This window comes from Notolabrus celidotus, chromosome 2, assembly GCF_009762535.1.
Source record: "Notolabrus celidotus isolate fNotCel1 chromosome 2, fNotCel1.pri, whole genome shotgun sequence".
Classification (NCBI taxonomy): Eukaryota; Metazoa; Chordata; class Actinopteri; order Labriformes; family Labridae; genus Notolabrus; species Notolabrus celidotus.
The window spans coordinates 14,494,244-14,517,529 of NC_048273.1; the positions used below are offsets into that span (position 1 = coordinate 14,494,244).

General features: G+C 41.3%; 1 protein-coding gene across 4 annotated transcripts in view; it reads right to left on the bottom strand.

Moving 5' to 3' along the window:
* dot1l (DOT1-like histone H3K79 methyltransferase) overlaps positions 1–23,286 on the bottom strand; it is a 28,871-nt gene extending 5,585 nt beyond the window's left edge. Inside the window, exons 1-25 of one of the 4 annotated variants that reach the window (XM_034709709.1) lie at positions 23,155–23,269; positions 22,907–23,067; positions 14,168–14,211; positions 13,986–14,060; positions 13,473–13,536; positions 12,075–12,303; positions 11,831–11,925; positions 10,363–10,425; positions 10,196–10,251; positions 9,900–9,979; positions 7,899–7,967; positions 7,699–7,805; positions 6,576–6,617; positions 6,368–6,463; positions 5,740–5,962; positions 5,483–5,590; positions 4,762–4,853; positions 4,495–4,596; positions 3,890–4,027; positions 3,526–3,651; positions 2,781–3,223; positions 2,583–2,679; positions 2,332–2,478; positions 812–854; positions 28–653 (exon numbers count right to left, since the gene is read on the bottom strand). In XM_034709709.1, the coding sequence (XP_034565600.1) occupies positions 28–653; positions 812–854; positions 2,332–2,478; positions 2,583–2,679; positions 2,781–3,223; positions 3,526–3,651; positions 3,890–4,027; positions 4,495–4,596; positions 4,762–4,853; positions 5,483–5,590; positions 5,740–5,962; positions 6,368–6,463; positions 6,576–6,617; positions 7,699–7,805; positions 7,899–7,967; positions 9,900–9,979; positions 10,196–10,251; positions 10,363–10,425; positions 11,831–11,925; positions 12,075–12,303; positions 13,473–13,536; positions 13,986–14,060; positions 14,168–14,211; positions 22,907–22,987 (3,246 nt within the window). In that variant the 5' untranslated portion in view covers positions 22,988–23,067; positions 23,155–23,269. Of the gene's footprint in view, positions 1–27; positions 654–811; positions 855–2,331; positions 2,479–2,582; positions 2,680–2,780; positions 3,224–3,525; positions 3,652–3,889; positions 4,028–4,494; positions 4,597–4,761; positions 4,854–5,482; positions 5,591–5,739; positions 5,963–6,367; positions 6,464–6,575; positions 6,618–7,698; positions 7,806–7,898; positions 7,968–9,899; positions 9,980–10,195; positions 10,252–10,362; positions 10,426–11,830; positions 11,926–12,074; positions 12,304–13,472; positions 13,537–13,985; positions 14,061–14,167; positions 14,212–22,906 lie in introns of all 4 variants that reach the window. The other 3 variants (XM_034709725.1, XM_034709718.1, XM_034709700.1) reach the window with 3 other exon arrangements.

Sequence of the window (23,286 nt, forward strand, 5' to 3'; positions counted from 1 at the left end):
TGGTATATTATGCTTATCATGACTAACCATAGTGTTAATGTTGAGTGGTGATCCTGAGGAGTGGTTGTTGGAACCGAGCCCGGGGAACGACCTCCTCTTTGGGGATCCGCCCGCTGTAACGGACATCGTGGAGTTACGCTTCCTCCTTCCCCTCTTCCGCCCCTCCTGAGGGCCGAGGCTGTGAGAAGAGTGCGATGACGACGTGTGTGTGGGTTGGTGAGCGTGCTGTGTGCCGGGAGACTGGTGGTGGTGGTTTCCATGGTTACTGTGGTATCCCTGCTTGGCCGAGTTGCCGGTGTGATGGTGGAGGCGTGATCCTCCACCGGTGCTGCCTCCGCTGCCTGACGAAGAGGAAGACGAGGATGAAGAGGAGGAGGAAGAGAAGAAGATCCTCCTCCGCATTTCACAGTCCTGAGGCTCCATGTCCGATTCTCCTCCCTGGTGATCCTGCCCGTCTTCTGGAATTATCCTCGGGGGTCCGTCAGCGTACTGGAGGACCCCTCCGGTACCGAGTGGGGGGCTCTGGATGTGACCTCCACGGCCCATTGGTCCTGTCAGAAGAGAGTTGGTGTGTGGAGGAGGTGATGAAGAAGCACCATTATGGTCCTCAGGGTGAGACCCTCCGTTCATCAGCCCTGAGCTAGAGGAATATCCTACACAGAGACCAAACCATGACATCATGAATGGTTCAATGTCAACTATCAAAAATACACCCCATTACATATATTTGCAATGTAACCTTGTTGGCATAAAGAAGCCACAGTTCATCTTATGGTAAGAAACATGGAAGAAGTTGGAGGGTGACCCTTACCGTTGGTCTGACCTGCCTGAGACACAGGACTTGGAGTACTCCTCTGAAATGAGGGGAGCAGAGAATGCATCAAAACTTCAAACCCAAAGAAACAGTAAAGAAATGATTAGAGAACTTGAATCCAAAATCATGGAGTTAATAAAGCAGGGCACTACTCAGTACTCTATATTAACTTATTCATTTGATAGTACTGGTGCTCCCAACTTCAAAACGTCAGGAGTGCCGTAATAACTATATACTGCACATTGTGCTGTTTGTCTTTCAGCCACTCTCTCAGAAAACTTTGAGCCCTCTTTGCAGCTGTTGTATCCACATTCACCTCATCACCATTCTCAGGAGTTACATTCTCCAGAACGTTAGACAGCCTATAAAGGAAACCCTCAGAGTTCTCTTCATTCAGATCCTCTGATTTTACACTTGGTAAAAAAAGCTTACTGTCAAGTGACAATAATGCACAGTAAAAGGGAGTGATTTAAGGTTAATATCAACAAACCTAAAATCAGCACTGAAAGTTAAGAATGTCAAGCTCCTATCTGATTGGTTATTGGAGTAAGTTTGAACAGAACAGTGATTGAGCCTGCTCACAGTGAGGCTGGGATTTTAACAATTGTCTGACTGGATAAAGGATACTAACATGACATCATTTTTTACTAAATAAAAGAAAATTCTAATTAAATTCAGTACCAACACTTTTTTATGCACTAATTTGTCATGAAAACATTTTATGTTTGGAAGGGAGGCACTCTCGTCTCTCTCTCTGTTTTTCTGTCTCAGTGAACGTATATGACGATAACACATTTTACCTTTTTTTATTCTATCATAAATATGTATTCTTCTACAAGAGAGGGAGAGAGGGAGAGAGGGAGAGAGGGAGAGAGGGAGAGAGAGAGAGAGAGAGAGAGAGAGAGAGAGAGAGAAATAATAAGAGCTGTACATCTTTCCTCTTTAACTCTTTATATTTTTATTTTACATTTCTGTAAATAATCTGTAGTCATCTGTAAATATTTTGAAAAGCTAAATGAAATTATTATTATTATTGTTATTTTTATTATTCATATATTTTCTTTCTTCTATAATTAAAAAAAAAGGTAAAACTGAACAGCTCTGTTAGTTTAACATTGATCTTTGGTATTCTGTAATTGTTTGTTATTTTGTGTTTTATTTCTATTTAGCAATGATTACGTATGTTTTCCATGCTAGTAAAGCCCTTTGAATTTAATTGAAATTGAAAACACCTGTCAATGCTGAAAGGTTGTAGTAAAATCAAGAAGAGGAGGCTTCCTTGAAATTTCATATGCAGGAAAAACCCTGCTGCTGAGAGGCACACATTTCTCTTGAATAATGTTACTAGATTATTAATGAACCATCGCTCACTGTATTACCAAACGCTTCTTAGAGTTGTGATTTTATTTTAAAATTCTGAGGTCACACAGATTACACTTCTGGAGGTTCAAACCCCACTACTGCAGAGCAACTACAAAGAAGGAAAGTAGTTTTGATTCCATCATGAATGTACTCACCAGTCTCTCTGCACGGCTGGGCAGCACCACGCTGGCCAGGGGGATGCTGACTGGGAGTTTACTCGGGTGGACAGTGCTCAGAGGGATGCTTATAGGAAGGCTTGTGATGCTATTGTCTCCCTGAGCAGACGGGCTCCTCTCCTTACCCTTCATGCAGAGAGCAATGGAGACAATGTGTTAACAGTGAGAGAGACAAACACTGCAGAAATACAGAAAAAAAGGAACGAAAAAAAAGGAAGATAATCATTTACCCTCTCTGAACCTTTAGGAGGATTCTGGGTGTCAGATGCACAGGGAGAGGAGCAGTTCTGTTTGGCTCCATGCAGTGAATTAACACCAATCATATCTCTGAAATAACAAACAGGGACAGAAAATTTTAGTTTCAACTATGTCTGTTACCATAGGGAGCAAATGGGAACAAAATCAGGGAACTGTAAGAGCCAACAGACCTGTGTGTGGTCAGCCCTGGAGTTCTTGAGTGGGCAGAGGCAGTAGGGTCCTGGTTAAGGTGCCTCCGCAAGGCAATCTTGGCGGGGGAGAAGCGTGTGTAATCAGGAAGAGCGTGGAAGTGACTCTGCTGCCTCTGCCGGGCGTCAGTGGGGGCAGGTACAATATCGTGGTCTGGTGAGATGGGCAGGTAGCGGGAGAGAAGCTCCCCTTTGGTGTTGGCCCGGTCATAGCAGGGTGAGCTGGTGCCATTCATGGACAGCTCTGGGCTGATACCGTTGAGGGCTGGGGCTGAAGACAGGCCATGCTTAGAGGAATCCATGTCTGTGGAAGAGCGGGATTCCAGGCTCTTTCTGTATGGGGAGCCGTCACAGGGGCTGTAGGAGGATTTGAGCTGGAGCAGCTCCTGCTGCCTTTGACTTTTCTCAAGCTCCACAATGCTAATCTGCAAAAAGACACCAGGGGGAGCCATTACACTTGTAAACAGACATTCTCTGGCAACACTGAACTATCTAGGAGTGTGTTTGTGAGAGCGATTCTTAAACTCCTCCTTAAAGCTTTATTGTATTCAAAGTTTAGGTGAGCATACCAAAACTAACTCAGGCAAATTCTTTTCAATCCCTCTATGAAGGGAGTGGGATGGAAAAAAGGGGGAGGCAGGATGCCAACAGAGCATGAGTGTGTAAGAGCTGGAGGAGGGAGATGCAAAATTAAATCTAACAAACATAGGAGGTGGACTGAACATACCTGCAGCTCCAAGCAGTGTCTCTGCTTTTCAGAGATCTGTCTGCGCAGTGCCTGCTTCTCTTTCAACAAACTCTCCAGACACAAAGAGCCCCAATCTAGCTTCAGCTCCTCACATCGAGACTTCAGCTGCAAAACAACAAACACACACACTTAATTGTTTGCTTGGAGCATGCTCTACCCATAAAGTACGAAAACAGCAGCTCCTCGTACAGGCAGTGCAGTGCAAGCAACAGCTGAACTGAACTTCAGCTAACATTACACAAATGTAAAGCTGCATGAATCACCCTGGATGATGCTGTACAGTTGAAACAGGGTGGAGGTTACAGCAACACAGCAGCCTGAGAGAAGCCCCCCGAGCACTTACCAACAAAAGGCTGTGGTCTCTCAGTAAGGCCATGTCTCTCTCGAGCTGCTTCGTCTGCTCTTTCAGCTGACGGTTGTGGGCAGAAATCTCCTTCTGGGCCTGCAGCAGGTCCTCCACAGTCAAGGCTTTTACTCCAAGCTGGTCAGAACACACACACAAACAAACACAGATAAACACACAGATGCTCAGTGTCGTAAATCAGCAGTAAACTTAATGCTTACAATTGCATGAAAAATGAGAAAATGCTGTCCTTGCTGACCACCAGTGGTTATGGTGGTTTTCCTGATGCAGTAATAATGTACAAGTGCATAAGGCGTTTCTTTCTCACACACACTGAACCTGTTTGTTACCATCAGTTTCAACCATGTCATTTGAAAATGTAATATAAATGGAGAGGAATGAGCCTTTAAGGTTTCCCTTAAAACGAATGCAGATCAGCAATCTTCACTTCCCCAAATAAAATCCAAACTCTTAAATCCCAAATTCCTGAATTACTTCAAGCTGAACAACTTTTTTTATAACACTTACATAAGACAGTGTTGAGTTATGTTGCATCAGTGTTAACAACTCTTTTATACAGAGAGTGTTAAAGCAAAAAGTCCTACCTCATCTAGCTTGGTCTGAAAGAGACCTTTGATCTTGTCCTTGTGAGACTGACAAACCAAGTGGAGCTGCTCTGCCTGCCCCGACAGGTCCCTGTGTTTTTGCTGGAGACAGACAGGAAAACAGGAATGCAGGTAAGATACATGAACAAAAAAATCCACAACAGTATGAGTTGCATTGTGACCTTAATGTGCTCGAATACATGCAACTTGTGCAAAATGTGTTGGAATGATGAAAAGCAGTACTGCATATCCCAGTGGTCTTATTACCTTCTCCTCATCTAAAAGCTGCTGCAGGTTGGAGCGGTACTGAGGAGTCTTCATGTAGGACATAAACTGGAGGTACTGAACTTTGATGTTATCTGTAAAAAAAATATGTAAGGGAGCAAGAGAGGGGAAACAGACAACATTAGTCAAGCTGTTCAGGTAATGACATGCAGTCTAAGTGGAACCTGACCAGGCTTTTCTGAATAATGCTCCTTTCAAAGGTTAGCATACTTGAACATGATTTATAAGCGCAGGCTAGGGCTGTAAAATCAGATTTGTCAGTTCAATATGAAGATTAAACTTTTCACTTCTTGCTAGTATTACAAGTCCACCTTCTGGGTGTTCAAGTGACGTCACCATCATTCTTAACTGTATTACTTTAGAGGAAAGATTTTAGTAAGTTTAAGTTAGCACAAGTCTTAAAACCAAGCTTATAGTCCCAAAACCGGCTGAGGATCACTGAAAAGACGCCCGTTTCAATGTGAATCTGCATTAATCTGTTTTTTCACTGATTATGATGACAGTCCAGCTGGTTTCAAGAGGACACAAGGTTTTCAAACCACAATATATTTGAAGTAATTCTAACACTATACAACACGAGACTATGTAAATAGGTCTAAGATGTTTCACTGAGTATTTAAGTTATCACAGTGTGTTTTACATAGTTGAACAGGGTCTGGTGTAAAAACAGATCAAAAGTGTATCTGAGTCTTAATTAGCTCACCTAGCAGTTGCTGCAGACCAGGAGGGGTCTGCAACAGTTGATTTGAGGGATAGTGCTGGACCTTGGGAGGTAGCTGGTAGAAGGGACTCTGAGGTGGCCGGTATGCATCTGTACACAAGAAGCAAGGATTCAGTATAACTTTTAAAAAATGACTCTTTCCCGTATTACACGGCAGCTTAAGATTGTCTAGACAAGCTGCTTGTTCCTAAACAAACAAAGCGAGCATGAATGAATGTAGAGCGTGTGTGCTGTCTGACCCTGAGGGGGTGCTGCAGACAGGGTCTTGGCGTGCAGCAATTCCAAAGCGCTCTGGTTCTTCTTGTTCTTCTTCTCAGCGGCCGGTGCGGCTTTCTTGGGTCGACCGCGTTTCTTGTTGTTCAACTTGCGACCTTTGGACAGGAGTCGGGCTCTTCGGGGTTTGGCGGGGGGCTTGACTACTGTCACCAAGCTCGGACGCTCCTCTTCACCACAGGAGTCCTGCTGTCATACGCATAGACACACACACACACACACACACACACACACACACGATGCAGTCAGAAAACACATAAAGCACATAAAAGGATATCAAGGAAGCTAACACACTGTTGTCTTTTGAGTCGCTTTTAAAAACTCACTATTTTAGACTTGCTTTATATTGATTTTATGGTTTATTGCTTTGATCCTTGTTTTATTACCACTGCTGGATAATGATCTTGTGTTCTTAATTACTGCCTACTGCTTTTTAATTTGTTTTTAAAGGGCTTTGTAATTTGTTTTGAAAAGCGCTATACAAATAAAGTCATTATTATAAAGCTTGCATCTATAATGAAGAAATGCTTGATCTAAATCTCAACCCAGTAAATGCTCTCTCCATGAGTTCTTGTAAACTTGTGCATGTTCTACCTTGTTTTGTTCTTTAGGTTTCGTGGGCGTGGTGCTATTGCTTTTACTGTCCTTCGTATCCTTCTGCTGACGTCGTCTAGCTGCCTCTTGCTCTTCCTGAAATTAGAAGAGATACATTTTTTGTTTTTAAAATAAATAGACAGAGTACAGAAAATTCATAGTATACAGTGAAACTTATGAATAAATAAGGAATAAGAAGAAAACTTACCCTGAGTTTAGGATTTTTGAGACTAGCAAAATAGTTTTCAAGCTGAAAGACAGAAACATATTTATTATTTTCATTAATTCATCAACATGTTAACATTTATATGATAACCTCTGTACTAACTTTAACAGTCTGACTTCTGTTTTCCCCATTTCTATATTATACATAAAACATAAAGAATGATATTGGCTTCATTTTAAACTCTATGACCTAATTCTGAATATAATCGATATATTTTATAATCAGTGTTTACGTTTTTCTTACACGTAGCCCTAAAATTACTTCAGACACAAACTTAGAAGAAGAAACTGGACACAGAAACATGCAGACTGGTTCAGATAATTTGTCTTTCTATTACTGTCCAGTCATTTGCCTTGTTGTTTATGCAAAACTCAAAAGGTATGAGGTCAGCTGGACTTTGGTTTTAGCATTCTCTGTTTGTCAAACTATCAAAAAACAACCTTGGCGAGGGTTTAGCCTAGTGGCTAAGTCGCATGCTTGCAGCCCCTTTCCCATATATCACTCTTCTGCTCTCTGTCCCGGTTTCATGCTCTATCCAATGTCCTGTCCTCTCCAAATAAAGGTGTTAAACAAAAGCCCCGCCAAAAAACAACAAACAACCTGGAATGACTCCCAGCTTTGAACAGTCACTCTATGTCACTGCTGGTTCTTTAGCTGTTGAAAAACCATCGAAATATGTCCTCCAAAAGCTGAAAAAATGAGTGACCAAATTGACATTGTGGCATGCACAATACTTGAGATGTTAGCAAAGAACAAGTTATCACTTGCACATTTTAGGCAGCCGTCCATCTTTTTAACAAGGAATCCCACTGGTAACCAGAGTGATCAGATCAGTGCTGTCTAATGCATGTGTGTTACCCCGTATAACCCCCTGCATTCTCTTTAGATTGCTTACACATGGGACAGACTGCTCATTAAGACAATAACAGCTGTTACATAGGCCGCCTCTCTCTGGCATTTAGCCTCCTCTTGGTCTCTAATTACTCCTCGTCTCTAATGTATAATTTGCTCCTACAGCTTCAGCCCTCATTTAGTGTTTTGCCGGTTTGTCAAGCTCTCCTCCAAAACAAATTCCAAGTCTCTGCACTTGGGTGATCCTCCTTACTATGGTGCGGTCTATGGTATGCAGGTAGTAGGAAACTGGCTTTCCAGTCCAGGACACCGAGCCCCTGAGCGGAGAGAGCTCCACCACACGCATTATTGTGCCAATATCTGCAGGACAGAGGGGAGAAATGGGACACTTTAAATCAGATACACACCACAAACTGAATATACATGTTATCTTTGGTTGATTTTGGCACTTACCACTCAAGTTTCGACTGTTTATTCTAAAATTTAAAGGTGCAAAAGGTTTGGAGGATACAATTTTCCCACCTGAGAATCAAAAAGAACAAAAATCAGTCAGACGTGTTTTAATGATTGTAGATTCTGTAATAAAGACACTGTAGAAGAACTGATGGCTATTTGTACATAAGGAAATATTGATGTTACAGAGAAAGAATGGGACAATATATATAAAAGTCTTTCAGGATTTCGAGAGAAATTAAAATAAGACTAATTCAATTTTAGATTCTCAACCAATATTATTGGACCCCCTCCAGAATGTTCAGGATTAAGCTCAGGGACAATGCTGATTGTTGGAAATGTTGCAACTCTGAAGGGACTCTTCTTCATCTACTTTGGGAATGCCCCATGATACAGAACTATTGGCTAACAGTTTATGAGCATATTAAAAACATACCAGGACCAACTTTGAACTGTGCCCGAGGCTATATGTTCTGAATGATCCACAAATGACATCTCACTGTGGGGCCAGGGACTTTATTCAGACCAGTATAATGGTGGAAAACCAAATCATAATGAGAAACTGGAGGAACCCAAGTGAGCTCTCTTTTCATGAGTGGTTCACTGAGCTGGCAAAGGTAGCATCATATGAACAGATTTCGTTCAGCTGTCAGGATATGGAGAAATGTGTGGCAAAGTGGGGAGACTATTTGAAATACATTAGTAATGTTGATTGAGCTTGAACTAAGGCACTCATACTGTATAGAATTGCATTGCTGCTATTACATTGGAGTAGATTATGGTGCATGTTTGTTTTTGTTTTGTTTTTGTTTTTTGTCTGTGAAGATTCTCAGTCATCCAGGTCATGGTAATCCAAAGCTTGATCTGTAAGGCAACTGGACTGGTAGAAATTATTGAAGACGTTTCACCTCTCCTCCGAAAGGCTTCTTCAGTTCTGACCAGACTGGGGAAGAGCTCGAAATATAAGCCTCTAACAGTCGTGGGTGTGTCCAAGAGTCACAGCTCTTCCCAGTCTGGTCAGAACTGAAGAAGCCTTTCGGAGGAGAGATGAAACGTCTTCAATAATTTCTACCAGTCCAGTTGCTGCTGGAAGTTATGGACGTTTTTTTTTTTTTTCTGTTGTTTTTTTTTTAACTATGGGTTTTGGTTTCAATTATTATTAGTTGAATGTGTTTATTTTTTTTTATCTGTTCATTTATATTATTATTATTATTATTATTATTTCATTTATATATTGTGTTCCATGTTAAAAAAACCAAGATTTTTGTTTTTCACCCAAATGTGATAAGTCTTATGTAAATTCAATGAAATACTAATTACAATAAAAAATTTAAAAAGGAAACACAACATTGAACTATCACAGTCTCAATGTAAGACAGACACAGAGTGAGGCTGTAAGATCAAAGGTCAAGAGCCAAGACTTAACATACAGGCTACCAGATATCATCAGACACTGATATTTCAATCACTGGTCTAAACAGCTGAATAATTATCTCTGCCTGTGAGTCAGTGTTACTCCCACTGCTATCAACAGAAGGTGCTGATGTGTACTGCTAAACCAACAGGCCTGTTATCTGATTCAAAGGCTGTTAGCACCTTCTATTTAAAAAGCCTTATTTATAACCTTTGATCTGTTTCCTCCTGAGGTCTCGTCAAAATGTCTTCTTGTGTTACAGCTCATTAACGCTGACAAATTCATGTAGCAGCACACTGTGGAGATCAAAAGGACTCGTGATGCGAGAGTCCCATCAGTATCTGACTGTATCGTAGAAGTATTCGACATGTCTGTGTCTGTGGGCAGCCTCTTATCATCACTACGCTAAAATTAGATGTACTACTTCTTTGTAGCAGAAATAGCTTCCAGTCAACAAAGGTTTCATTGACTGCTTTTGTGGTAAAAGACATACAACAGTGTTATTCTATCAGAACTATTATTAGAATATAAAGTCATACACGTGATATTTTTCCACAATTTGTGATCCAAAAATCGTGTTGACTAACCTTCCTTCATATTAGCAAAGCGCTCCTTCAGCTGGTGATCAACCTCTGGACCAAAGGCAAAGTTATTCACAAAAATAATACTGGAGGACAGAAAAACAGAAGAGCATTAAAAATCTACACAGACAGCTGTACAACATGGTTTGTTATTTGCATGAAAAATGGAGAGAAATAATCCAGAGCAAAGTTCTGATTAAATGTTGAATAAAATGCACCAAATGATATTTGATGATTTTTTTTTTTTAGATATAAATGGATTTTTTTTGGGACAGTCCTTGAGACCAGGATTAGCACATCACCTTGTGTTGGCGATCCTTTCCCTCCATTCTTCAGACAGAAAATCCCCCTTCTCCAGCTGAAAGAATCAGAGCAGTGATACTTAGGGAATATCCTGAAAACCGCTACATCAGCAGAATTCAGTATTAAAGTAATAAGTAAGTAAATGTCAAACTAAGAGTCGACTTACTGTGTACTCCCCATGTTTCTTCCCATACCATTTCATCCACTTTTTAAACTCTTTATCCATGGACTGAAAGAAACAATGTAGATGTTTATATATTAACCCACTGCTCTAAAATCAGATGTGATGACGTTCATGGACCTGGTGGAATTTAACACCGCTCTAATTATACATAAAGCAAGAAAGGAATGATTTGTAACTCATATTCAAAGAACGTTTTCCCACAGAGTCGGGTTATAATTAAGGGAAACCTAAACTTAGCTTAACAACAATGAAGACTGAGTGTAGAGTTATCTGTGGGATGGATTCGTGGAACACTTTAAACAGGATTGTCTATAAAAGAACAAACTTTATAGAGGTGAAAGAGGAGGAGATAGTTCAATAGCTGTATGCATTGATAATTTAAGTCTTTATTATTCTCTGGTTCTGACATCAGGCAGATATGTGTGTTACAGTTGCTAAAATGAAGATACAGGGTAGGATAAGATAAGGATAAACTTCATCCTGCTCCTTTTCGAACATGTGCTGTTTGCGCTGTTAGTTTTCATATTGTTTGTTGATGATGTCTACTGCAGTGGACAGACTGGCGGAGGCTATTTTGAAGCATTTCAATAGCATTAAAACACTCAAACCACATGTAGCATATTTATAAAGCGTAATCCACATTTTCATGCTGTAACTGTATACATAGGGCCCTATGATTTCCGCACTCACGGAATTGCCGAATTGGCCAATTAAAGCGGAATCTACTGTTAAACACGGAATATCACGGAAATTGACATAATGTGAGTGAAAGGCTGTCATCATGAGGAGAAGGAACGTTTTTCTGGGGAAATGTTTCCAGGGGCCGCTCATTCATGGCACCACCCGTGCATCTCCTCACAAACGCTTACCCGCCCCCTCCCGAAATATACAACATGTCGAAGCGGCCACCAGAAACACAGGCTAAGTCTGCAAAAAAAGCTACGAAACTCATCTCTGACTCCAAAATACAGAGCTGAACAGTTCCCAAATGACTTCTGTGTCAGGTGATATGCTTCTTTGCAAATTCTGTAAACACACTGTTGACTGGAAATGTAAAAATATATTAAATTCGTATGATGACAACTTCAAAAGCCATGTGAAAAACAGAGAAAAACAATAAGTGATATAAGTACTTACAGCACTTATTGGTACATTGTTCAAGTTTTGACTTGAAATACTGGGCAAAATTGTGCAATGATGTGTTGCAATAATAAATGTAAGGATTTTTGCATTTCATTAACGGACATTTTATTCACTGACACAAAAAGCACACACTATATGGTGGTAAAATAAGTGTATTGGGTAAAAAAGCAGAATTCAAAAAAATTTTAATGGATAAAAATAAAACGGATTTCATAGGGCCCTATATACAGTTCTATTTGTATCAGTGCTTGTGTGTGAATGAGAGTGTGGTTCGCTACAAGGTGATGATAAGAAGATCAAAAGTCACCTCTGCATAGGTAGATGGAATGTCTGCTTTCTCAACACCGTAGTAGTGTCTACAGTGTGTTGCTGCTGCAACCTGGAGCACCACCTGTCCCACTCCTGTGGAATAAAACACATGGGCTTCATTTCTGACACCAAACAAACAAGGCATATTGGTTTATGTCTCAGCTCAGTGGCATTTGGCTTTAATGGTACAAACGTAGACTTGGATCAATACTCTCTGAAATCTGGACATTCAGCTGACTCACCGCTGCCGAGGTCAACAAAGGTGTCATCTTCCATCATTTCGATCTCATCGATGATCTGAGACACCAGGTCGAAGGAGGTCTCTCCGTACACCTCAGGGGAGAAGGGCTCGTAGTTGTTCAGCTTCTCCGGGTCAGTCACTGAGTGGTTGTATACCTGCTGCAGGATGTGTCTCAGCAGCCCGTTGGAGGGACGCTTGTTCAGCTTCATTGGTTGGGTGGTCCCTTTCCACTAGAGTATGATATTATACATTTATTTACATGTATATACAATCAAACCAAGGAATAAAGTTTTTCCTCATCTATCAGTTGTTTATAAAACCAAGAAATGCTGGATTTTAAAGAGAAACACAAACACTGCAGGTTTTGTATTGAGCAGCAGATTTAAAAATGAAAAAGCAGTCGCATCGCTGAAACATCTCAGTACAAATAACTTTGATTTTATGTTTAGATGCATTTAACAGGGGTGTAAAGATTCATCCACTACATCGATGTATCGATTTATATTCCTATGATTCGACTACATCGATCTGTGCTCAGCAACTTGGCCTTCTGGACGACATATTTCGATCCACATCGTTTTAAAAGGTAATAAATCGATTGTACCGATACTAGGAAATGAAGTATTGGCAGACTTTATATGGATGTATTTTTTTGCACTTTTCATGACAAACACGTTAAACATTACTCAATTCAGGCTGTTTGTCTGTGACGTCATCGCCACACGCCAGCAGACAACAAAACATAGCATGGTGGATGGCAGAGGAGAAGCCAGTGAGTGAGAAATTATCAAGCCACCATTGTGATCCAGTGTGTGGAAACACTTTGGCTTTTGCAAAGACAGAGATGTTCTAAATAAGTCGCTCGCTGTTTGTAGGATATGTAAAGGTCAAGTAAAGTACCACGGCAACACAACAAATCTATCCACCCACCTACTAAGGCGCCATGGGATTTCACACAATGCCAGCTGTCCAGGCACCTCTTGCAGCGTTCCCGCTGCAGCAGCAGTGCAAGGTAACATCAGCTCTGCAGAAGCCTCAGACCTTGTTTGTTTATATCCATAATTAATTTATACCTGATTCCCTTACAAGAAACAACAGGCATCTAGGACTGTCCAGTATCAAGGCATTTATTTCACAGTCACACTGGTTGAAATTTTGAATCTGATTTGAAGTCACTGAATCGCATCGTTCTAAATGAACCAATATCGTCCTTTAATCATATTGGCAACCACTAATCATGATACAATTCTAATCGTTATTAAAAAGAATCATTACACCCCTAACATTAGTCTTTGAAGACAATATTGGCACAGCTTCAGACTTAGAGTACTCAGGTACAGAGGTGTTCACTTTCACAGCCACCTTTCCTACACAGACTCCCTCACACATGTGGACTCACCAGCTGGTGAATGCTGTCGATGGCCCTGTTGTACTTGTCACATAGTCTCTGCATGCTCTCGAAGCTGTGAGGGAAAACAAGACATAAAATCAATAGAACAATTTCATAAGAAATGAAATCCAGCTCTCTGGTCATGAGCTATTTAACCGCTGACTTCACAGTAATAACATTTTTGAGTTGAAAAGGCCTGAAAATCCCTCACATACAAATTTGAGTCAAGTGGAGATGTAGTAGTTAGGACTCAAGAAAAAAGTGAACGATGATGATGATGGACAATTTCCAAATCAAAATTTTTAGGCAAAGAAAACAAACAAGTCTTCATTTTTACATAGATTAATTTTGGCTTAAGACAGGAGCAGGCAGCTAGATCAGAAGTAAAGCATGACTGGATGAAATTGCTGACATTGCAAGTGTTTTTGGAGTGAACTTGTGATGTTTTCTCCGTTTTTTCCCCCTCGTTTGTTTACTTTTCTGCTTCACACCGACTCATTTCACAGTAATTCAAGGGCTCACCTCTTGGTGTCGTAGTCAATGAGCACGTAGTTTTCCATCGCCAGTTTGAGGTCTGGAATCTCCTCACATACCCACCTAGAAAAAACACACACACATAGAACTGTCACCAGATCACACTCCTGACGCAGTCACTAACTGTCTGTGTGAACTTTGGGAGTGTCCGTGTGGTGATGGTCACTTACCGAATGGTCTCGATGATTTCATGAGCTGCATCATGGTGTTTATCCTGTGAACAGACACAAATATGAAACACCTCTCAGTTTGACTCATTACCTTTCAACAGCACCGCAAAGTACTGCCTCCAAAACAAGCAGAAAGGTTATTCATTGCCTCTCACAAGAGTGGTAACAGAAACTGAATCTCACAGTGATGTTTGGCTTTACGGCACAAGTGTTTTATTACTGTGTTTAAGAATATGGGAGCAGAACATTGTAAATCGGTGATTTAAAGTAGAGAGACAAAGGTAGACAAAGGTAGCACCGAACAGAACATAAAGAATCTCTATAGGTTCACATCACACAGGAGAATTGAAGCCAATGCAGAAGTGTTAAAAACTGCAGTTTCTCGAGTGTCTGCTTTAGGCTGGCTCTGGAAGTACTGGAAACCACATACACACCAATTAAAATGAGCTGATCTTTACAGCAGAAATAAACATGTTTACAGCCTGGTACAAAACACGAGTATAGTCTGGATAGCTCATTTCTCGATCGGCACACACTGTACGGGGGGGGGGGGGGGGGGGGGGGGGGGGGGGTTTGAAAGATTACAAGTTTTCCAATATGAGAGGCAGAGCTGACTTGACTGACAGGTGGGAACACTTTAGCTGTTAATATGGAGGCTCAAAGCCCGCCTCTTTGCGTCACACTAGCTCCACAGCAGTTAGGTTGAGTTCAGCATTTCCAATATGGCTCCTGCCGACGATTGGCTTCAAAACAGCACTCCAGAAACAAAAATAGGGAAATAGCTTCATTTCATCATCATGTTACCACTGTGTGAAGATCAAAAACACATTTACTGTCTGGATCGTCTCTTTACTAAAGTTACACCTGATAGATGGAACAGCCGCTGAGGACACAACACAGAGCACCTCTAGTCAGGAACTCTGTCAGAGTTACAAAACATACCAGAAATAATGAAAGAGGCAGGTTCTAAGCCTTGTTATGTAAGCTTGAGAGCCAAGGGCTTTGTTTCAAAACAGTGGTGTGGACACGAGCTGCACTAAAACAGTCAAATATAAGAGATTAATGAAGTATCACATTACAGCTTCCTAATGTTTTGGTGGAGGTTCACCGGCACAGGTTGAAACAAAAATCATGACACAGTCATAAACTGTATAGATAATGGATGTAGTATCCGTGACATCACCCATCTGTTTCTGAAGCGCTGTTTTGAAGCCAATCGTCGGCAGGAGCCATATTGGAAATGCTGAAGTCAACCTTACTGCTGTCGAGCTAGTGTGAGGTAAAGAGGTGGGCTTTGAGCCTGCTAGCCAACAGCTACAGTGTTCCCGACTGTCAATCAAGTCAGTCACATCATTAAATGGGCAAAACTCGTGATCTTAATATCTTCGAAATTGCTGCGTTCTGAAAAAACTCACCCCTCATAAAGTGTCAATCAGGAAATGAGCTATCTAGACTACACTCGTCTTTTGTACCAGGCTGTAAACATGTTTATTCCTGCTGTAAAGATAGTCTTTTTTGAATTGGTGTGTATGTGGTTTCTGGTACTCTGGAGCCAGCCTCAACAGACACTTGAGAAACAGCAGTTTTTAACATTTCCACATTGACTTCAGTTCTCGAGGCCGGAAGTTGCTGCTTGGACACAATCTATAAATAAAAACATGATATTAAAGTGTTCTTCTTAGAAGCGTCTTTGAACAGGGTGGGCCTCTGTGATACTATTCAACATGCAAAGATAAAATGTGTGCTGTCCATCTGCCTCGCCAGATTACAGGATTTGGGCAGATATGAGAGGGTGAAGAGTTTCCAGCTCTGACATTTAAATCCCGACACAATTTTAATCAACATTTTGAGGAAATCCTTGTGAAATGTAACAAATTTATTTATTTATGACAATGCTAAATAAGCTAAGAGAGCCTGTGGTATGTGAAGGCACGCTTTGTTTGAGTTCAGTTATCACAATTTAGAAAGTCAAAATATTAGAAAGAAGTTCTAACATTATCGTTATCAGCCAATATTGGCTTTAAAATAAACTATCGGAACACGCCGATATAGTTAACTGATTAAATAATGGGCTGCTGCACATGTTGGGCTCATGTTTTAAGTTAAATTTGAATTTAAGCAGCAGTCTGTAAGGTACATGCAGCTGACTAATTTAGGCACATTTACTGTCAAAGAGTAAATCATTTTATTTAATTTGGGTTTAATTGCTGTACAGATGCACTTTTCACATGTTCCCTGTGAACAGAGGTTAGGTTTACTTACTGTCAATTGTGAAATTGGCCAAATTTGCCCTGGTTGTGGGTATTGTTATGATGTTTCAGGAAGAGCATCATCAAAGTTTTAAGTAGGGTGTATCTTTTTGTGTAAATTTAGTTTGAAAGCAGTTGTCATCAATAAATATGAAGTTTTAAGTATTAAGTATTTTTCTTTTTTTTTGCACAGGAAATGAATATTACATAACAAATGTGATTAGAGTATCACCATAATACTTTACGCTAATTTCAGTACAGAAGAGAATTGATGATCTCTGATAAAAGGTGTGCGGGAAAAAAATATTGGTATCAGTAATCGTCTAAATTAGTTGTAAAATATCGGCATATCGGATATCGGCAAAAAATCCAATATCGTGCATCCATTATAAATGCTAATAAAATAAAATAAAAATAAAATAAGATACAATAACATCAAATCAAAATAATAATGAAATATATACAGACGCACAGAATAGTTAGAATTAGCTAAGTTACAAGGGCTTCTGAAACAGGCTGCATACATGGCCGGCCCATGCACTCCAAAGTATAGTTCAAGACCAACTTTCAACTGACTCTGCAAATAAATTCTTGCATTTCGGTGTTTGACTTTGCAGTGAATAAAGAGGATTTAAGCCATACCCACCCACTACCAACTACCCACCAACTTTAGGAACACATCAAACTCTATACCAAGCTGGATTCAGAGGAAAACAGAAGAAAACTTTAAAGTAGTGAGGACTTCCACCTCTCAGGAATAAAATCCTTACTTGGGCTGCAGCAGTGAAATCATCTATTCTATCTTGTCTGTAGCTGTAAATTGTAAGTATCAGAAACATAGTTTGACAGCTTTATTGAGTGTCCAGGCAGTAGATCTTTATCTGTCTGTCAGCTCTTGTTTAACCTGTGTTCATGTTATGACCGGGAGCATTCATCTACAGTCCTATAGGCCTCTCTGTAGGGTTATAAGGGACTTTTCTCCACAGGAGTAACTCTCCTCTTTCTGCAGGGAATCCGCTTGGTTTGTTCTCCATTTGGCAAACAGAAGACTCCACATGTTATATAAATTAAAATCAAGCTGATTAAATGTCCCTTTGGTAGGAAAATAAAGACAAGCTGTGAAAAGATGAGATAAATGGAGTTAAAATGACCCTACACAGGGACTCTATAGTTAGAAAGAGCGAGCTGCTATGTGCTGAGCAGCTCTGGGAGTTATAGGAGTCAAGTTACACCCAGCACGCAGCCAGCCTGAGCCTGTTGCCTGAGCTGACCCACTGACCCACTTTCTGTCTCCTGCTCCAGCACACTGCCAAGGAGAGCCTCTGGTGGAGGGAGAGAAAAGACGGAAAATAAGAGGAGGGGAAACCAGAGTGTGAAAGCAAAGAAAATGAAAGCGAGAGGGGGTGGGGGGGGGGGGGGTAAGAAAGTGGGGAGAGTGAATGGGGCCAGAGAGAGAGAGAGGGGGGGTGGGGGGTGGTAGAGGGGGTTAGCCTGGTATTTGTCAGCTGTTTGAGGCCTGGCACAGCAGCCGCAGCAAACTGCTCGCAGCTTGGAGCTCCCAGCTTCCCGCTCAATACTGCCCGCCACTACTACGCAAACTTCCGCCAACGCTCAAACATGCACGCGCACACTCACAAATATGCACGGTAACAAAGGAAAACTCCTCTTTCTGGCAGCTTTCGTTTACAGCCTTTCTATCAAGCTTACTGCTCGTTGTTTGCTCTAAAGCAGCAAAGGCTTCAAGTCTTTCTCCACAAATCAAATATTTGAAGTGTATGAACTACGAAGGGGAGCTACCTCAGGTCTAGAAGTGTAATATGAAAGACTGTGAGCCAGGCAATGAGATGCCGAAGTGGGGGGAGGTCACCTGCTCACACAAAGACTGCACACAGCAACACCAGCACAGAGCTGGAGCTAAAAATAAACACCGTCTGCGAGCGAGAGTCAGACAAAAAGAACAGGAGACCCTCCTCTCTCTCCACTGTGGGTATACTGACGCATTTACAACTCCTCCTCCTCCTCTCACCGCCTCTTCAGTCAATCTCTCCGAACATCAGCACTATGCATCATGGGTGCAGGGGTTTTACACATCACGCTGCTCACTACCTCAGCAGCCTACAAGAACAAATGACGAAGTCAGACATGTCAGTAACACCCGGTGCTTTTCATTCTCACCACAGATATGACTGAATGTCCGGATGGATCATGAACTAACAGGGTGTGAGTGTGTCAGCAAGACGTTTCTGTGTTTGAAGAGCAGGAGGTCAGAAGTGATGAAATCGTTAATGCTTGTCATCTTATGATTACAAACAATCTGCTGTCCAGACCAGATGTCGTGATGCGCTCGCTCACTGATGATGACTGATTCTTTGAAATGAGCCAACTTGCATTCATCACCTTGAACAGAGACCTCAACAACCAAAGGGACTCTGACCAATCTTTGTTATTTCACCACGTCTTGATTGATTGGCAGCTGAACAGACAATGGACGTGGAACATGAGGAGGAATACCAGGCCATAGATGAAGCTGAAACAATATCAACATCAGCAACCGGCTGGGTATACCATCACTGATAATAAGCACTGTGGCTTGGAGGTTGTGAATGTTGTCGAAGAGTCTCTAATGGGTTTTGTTTTAACTTGAAGCATGCTCCAATTCAGAGCTGGGCGATATTGAAAAAGATGTTATCAAATAACGTTTTTCATATCAGTCGATATCCATCATTTTCACAATATCAAATCTTTCTTTAATATCATTTTATGGAAGATTTTTTTTTCTCCTGATTGAAAATTGAAGAGACCAGACGGTTTGTTAGCTTGTATCTGGGATTTAGTAGTCAAGTAAATAGTCTAGCCAAAATATCTTAACTAATGAAGTTTAGTGGTCTTTCTTGTTGAGCAGGTTTTGCTGAGCAGGTTTTCACTCTGCTTCGAGCTGATAGGTTTTGCGTCTTCAGTGTCGCTCTCACTCATTCCAGCTCTGGTGACATTCAGCTTCAAACGTCTTTAAGCCTGCCTTCCTCTTAAGACTGATTTATACTTCTGCGTCGAATAAACAGCATAGCCTACGCCAGAGGTCTGCATAGCTCCCAAACCTACGCAGATGCCAACGCACGTAGCTGACGTGCACCTCTACCAAAATGTAACTACGCGTAGAATCGACACAGACCACAAGTCCTGTGATTGGTCCACTCAGCAGCATTGTGTTTCCCACATTTACAACACTTCTGGGATCCTCACTCATCGGCCGTGTATTTCATCTCCTCCTCTCTATTCTTCATGTAATCATGTCTGTATGATAAACAACAACATGTATCAGCTGTAGATTAACATAACACGCTCTGAATCGCTGTGGAAAAGTAAACAGAGATCGTAGCGGGCCAGGGGACGTGATTGGCTGTTCCATGCCGACTTCTTCTTCTGTTTATTGTTGGGTGGGAACTAGCGTTTCAGACAAACTAGTGCCCCCTCCCTGTCCAGTGGTTGGGGGGTGTAAGGAAAGGTTTAAATATATCAACGTTTTATCATACATTTGTTATATTTATATTGAGACAAATAATATCACGATAATTATCACTATTGTTTTATCGCCCAGCCCTACTCCAATGTCCCTCAGATTCCACTTAGCATTGCTTTTGCAGTTCCTACTGAATGTGGGAGTAGGGAGTAGTATTATTTAAGGATTGTGGGGTGGGTTTGGGGTTGGGATCTTTTTCTTAATTTATTCTATTTTAGGTTGTTTTTATGTACAGCACTTTGTGACACAATGTCATTGTATGAAAAGCGCTTTATAAATAAATTCTGATTGATTGATTGATTGATTGTGAAATGATAACAAACAGTCAGATTTCCTTTTTTCCAAAACAATCTGCAAACCTGGGGCACAGCAGGGGTGTTTAACCTGCATTTGAGGGTCCCCTCCTTAATGTGGTGTCAAGAGGAAAATGTATAAGAATGTGATATACTGAATGGCTGCATGGTTCAGAAATAGAAACACTGTGCATCTAAGATATTCAAAATCAGCAATAGCAAGGCAGCAGATTTGACAGTTGCCTTGTGTGTTTTCTTTTTTCGTGGTTTCAAAGAACTACAGAGACCAAAACTTGAGAAGAAGAAGAAGTGCAGCCGTGTTCGGTGTAGATTCAGTAAAAAGGTGGGTAGACCATCAGTCATGTTCAGCAGTGTTTCAGCTGCAGTGTCTTTAAAAGCTATGTGGGCCTGCTCAGTGCCCACACCCAGAACCAGATGGACAAAGAGCTGCACCACACCAGCAGTACTCTTCATATGGAAGCATTTAAAGATGCACAGATGTGAGGATCTGGTGGACGTAGTGAGAAAGAGAGAGAAAGAGGGAGAACACTGAGCAGAAAAAGAAGGACAGAGCATTTTATGGGCTTCATTCTGGGTGCCACATTACAGAAACAGCATGCGTTATATTAACAGCCAGCACAACAGCCATGCTGTGTGAATCAAACACAGACAGCGCTGTGTTCATGCTCTGTGGGTGAGATAAGCAATCTTAATGCTCTGTGGGAGAGAAGAATTAATCTACATGGAGTAGGATTTACTGCTATAAGCGAGCACTTCAACCAGGATACAAACTGACAACAAAACAGGACTGAAAAATGCTGAGCACACATATACGAGCATGTTTCTGAATTCTAATAATGTAGCATTGCTGAAAAGAAGAAGTCTCTTGTGTCCTCCTCCCCGTAGAGTTGACCATATGGACATGAGAGGAGGGGGAAAAAGAGAGGAAGTGTTTTCCCTTTGAAAACAGGAGGAGAGCGCGGCATGAATAGGCTCCATATTGCAGAACTCCACATGCAGGAGCATCAGCTGTTTCTAATTTCAGTGTGTGACAGCTAGTCACTGTATAAATAGCTATCAGGCAGGTCAACAGTATGAATTCCTGACATGCCTGCTCTTGTGTTCATTCTCACGGATCACAACATAAGGAAGTGGGTGAGGCTATAAATGTAGGACCAGGGGGAACTGTGAGTGTTATCAGACTTTGCTCAAAAAGGGAGGGTCAACTTTGTCAGCCAAAGCAGAGAGGAGTGTCTCATCGCGTCAAGAAGCATCTATGACTCAGTGACTTGAACTTCTTCATGATGAGATAAACAAACTTAAGAGATGGAACTGAAGTCACCGGATTGCCCGTCTACATGTTAGTGTGGGTGGGGATGAGTTACAGAGAAAGTACCCTTTCAGACATTCTGAGAAACTCAACCTGTTTTCAGTCAATACTTACTGTCTTACCGCAGCTACTATAAAAGTGACAGAAACTTTCAGACAACTAAATACACCTTTGAAAAGACCACAAAACATGCAGCCACTTCCCTTTCCGTTCCCCTTAGGTGAGTCAACTACGACGAGGCAGTGACGTGCTGACAGCTTGCAACATGATGGAAATACAACCAAGAGAAGGCAAGCATAGCTCACACAGAGACATGCTCGGGGATGTAATGGCTGTATGCAGAGAAACACACCAAACATGAACAGCTGGTTTCCATCACACTGATGTTCTGAGATAGCACAACACTCAGAGCACTCGAGGAATGCGATTTGGTCATTCACGTGCACGCTACTTGGAGAAACAGACCCCGGACTGCCCCATGCAAACATGTTATCCCTAATCTGTGTGTCATGTGATTGTTTACGGTTTGCAAATGGTGGATTAAAGTCAGGATTGTGAGTGAGTCCTGGGATTCTGTCCAGGACTCACTGAAATGTGCAGACAGTAAGGACATAGACGATGGCACTTGAGACACTTTGACAGAAATGAAGTAATGGTGACAGTAACATGATGCTGGATAAGAACTGCCACATTCATGTGCAATACTTTGATTTCCAGTGCAATACCTCAATATACATGTGCAATATTGTAAATTATTCCATAACATATTTTATTATTATATTCATCTACTACATGTGCACTGTGGCTTATGCTAAGTTAATGTATTTCATGTCCTTAAATGTACTTCTTCACCTGTCTTTGTACAGATAGTATTTTTATTTAGAACTTTTGGATTTGTGTTTAGGTTTATATATTTATTGTCCTTAATGTCTTGTTGTCTCCATGTGTGTGCAAGCTCACTTGGCAATAAAGCTTTGTTAAATCTTGAATCTTGAATCTTGAATTTGTCCAAGTAACTTCACATTTTAAGTTACTGAGTGTCCCTGTCAACATCTGGGTCAGCAGTTCTCCTCACTACTTACTCACTAACATGAGCCATTGACATTCTGAAATACACTGTGTGTGTGTTACCACTTTCTATGAGTATTTCAAGGTAGCACATGTGAAAAATGTCATAGTATCTGGTTGATACTCTATGTCACCATTACGACCAGTATGACCTGATTCACCGGACGAGCGTGCCATGGCTGCTTCCACTAGCCAGTGTTAGCAGATAACTAGCTAACAAAGACACAAACACAGACAGAATCCACATGTGAAAACCTGCTAATTAAAAAGGTTAACACTTACATATACAGGTAAAGGCCACGGGTAGCCAGCAGGTTCTGCTCCGACCGGCGATTTGAGCTTGAGCTCCAGCTTTTCTCCCATTCTCCACTTCACGGAGACTCGCCTGTGATAGAAAGCTAGCTTCTGCTCTCTGTTAGCCAGCTGGTCGGTTAGCGATCGAGCTACAATGTGAACATTTTAAAGAAAAAAAACATGAAAGCGTGGAAATAAAAACACACGTCGATGCTCGTCATGCGGTGAATACGTACACAAAACAGTCAGGTATACTAATGTCTATGTCTCCGTTTGTCTTCTTTGAATAAAATGCCTGTTTATGTCCACTGGTAATAACACCTCGTCCGTAGCGCCGCCATCTTGCCCGGCATGAATATATATATGGC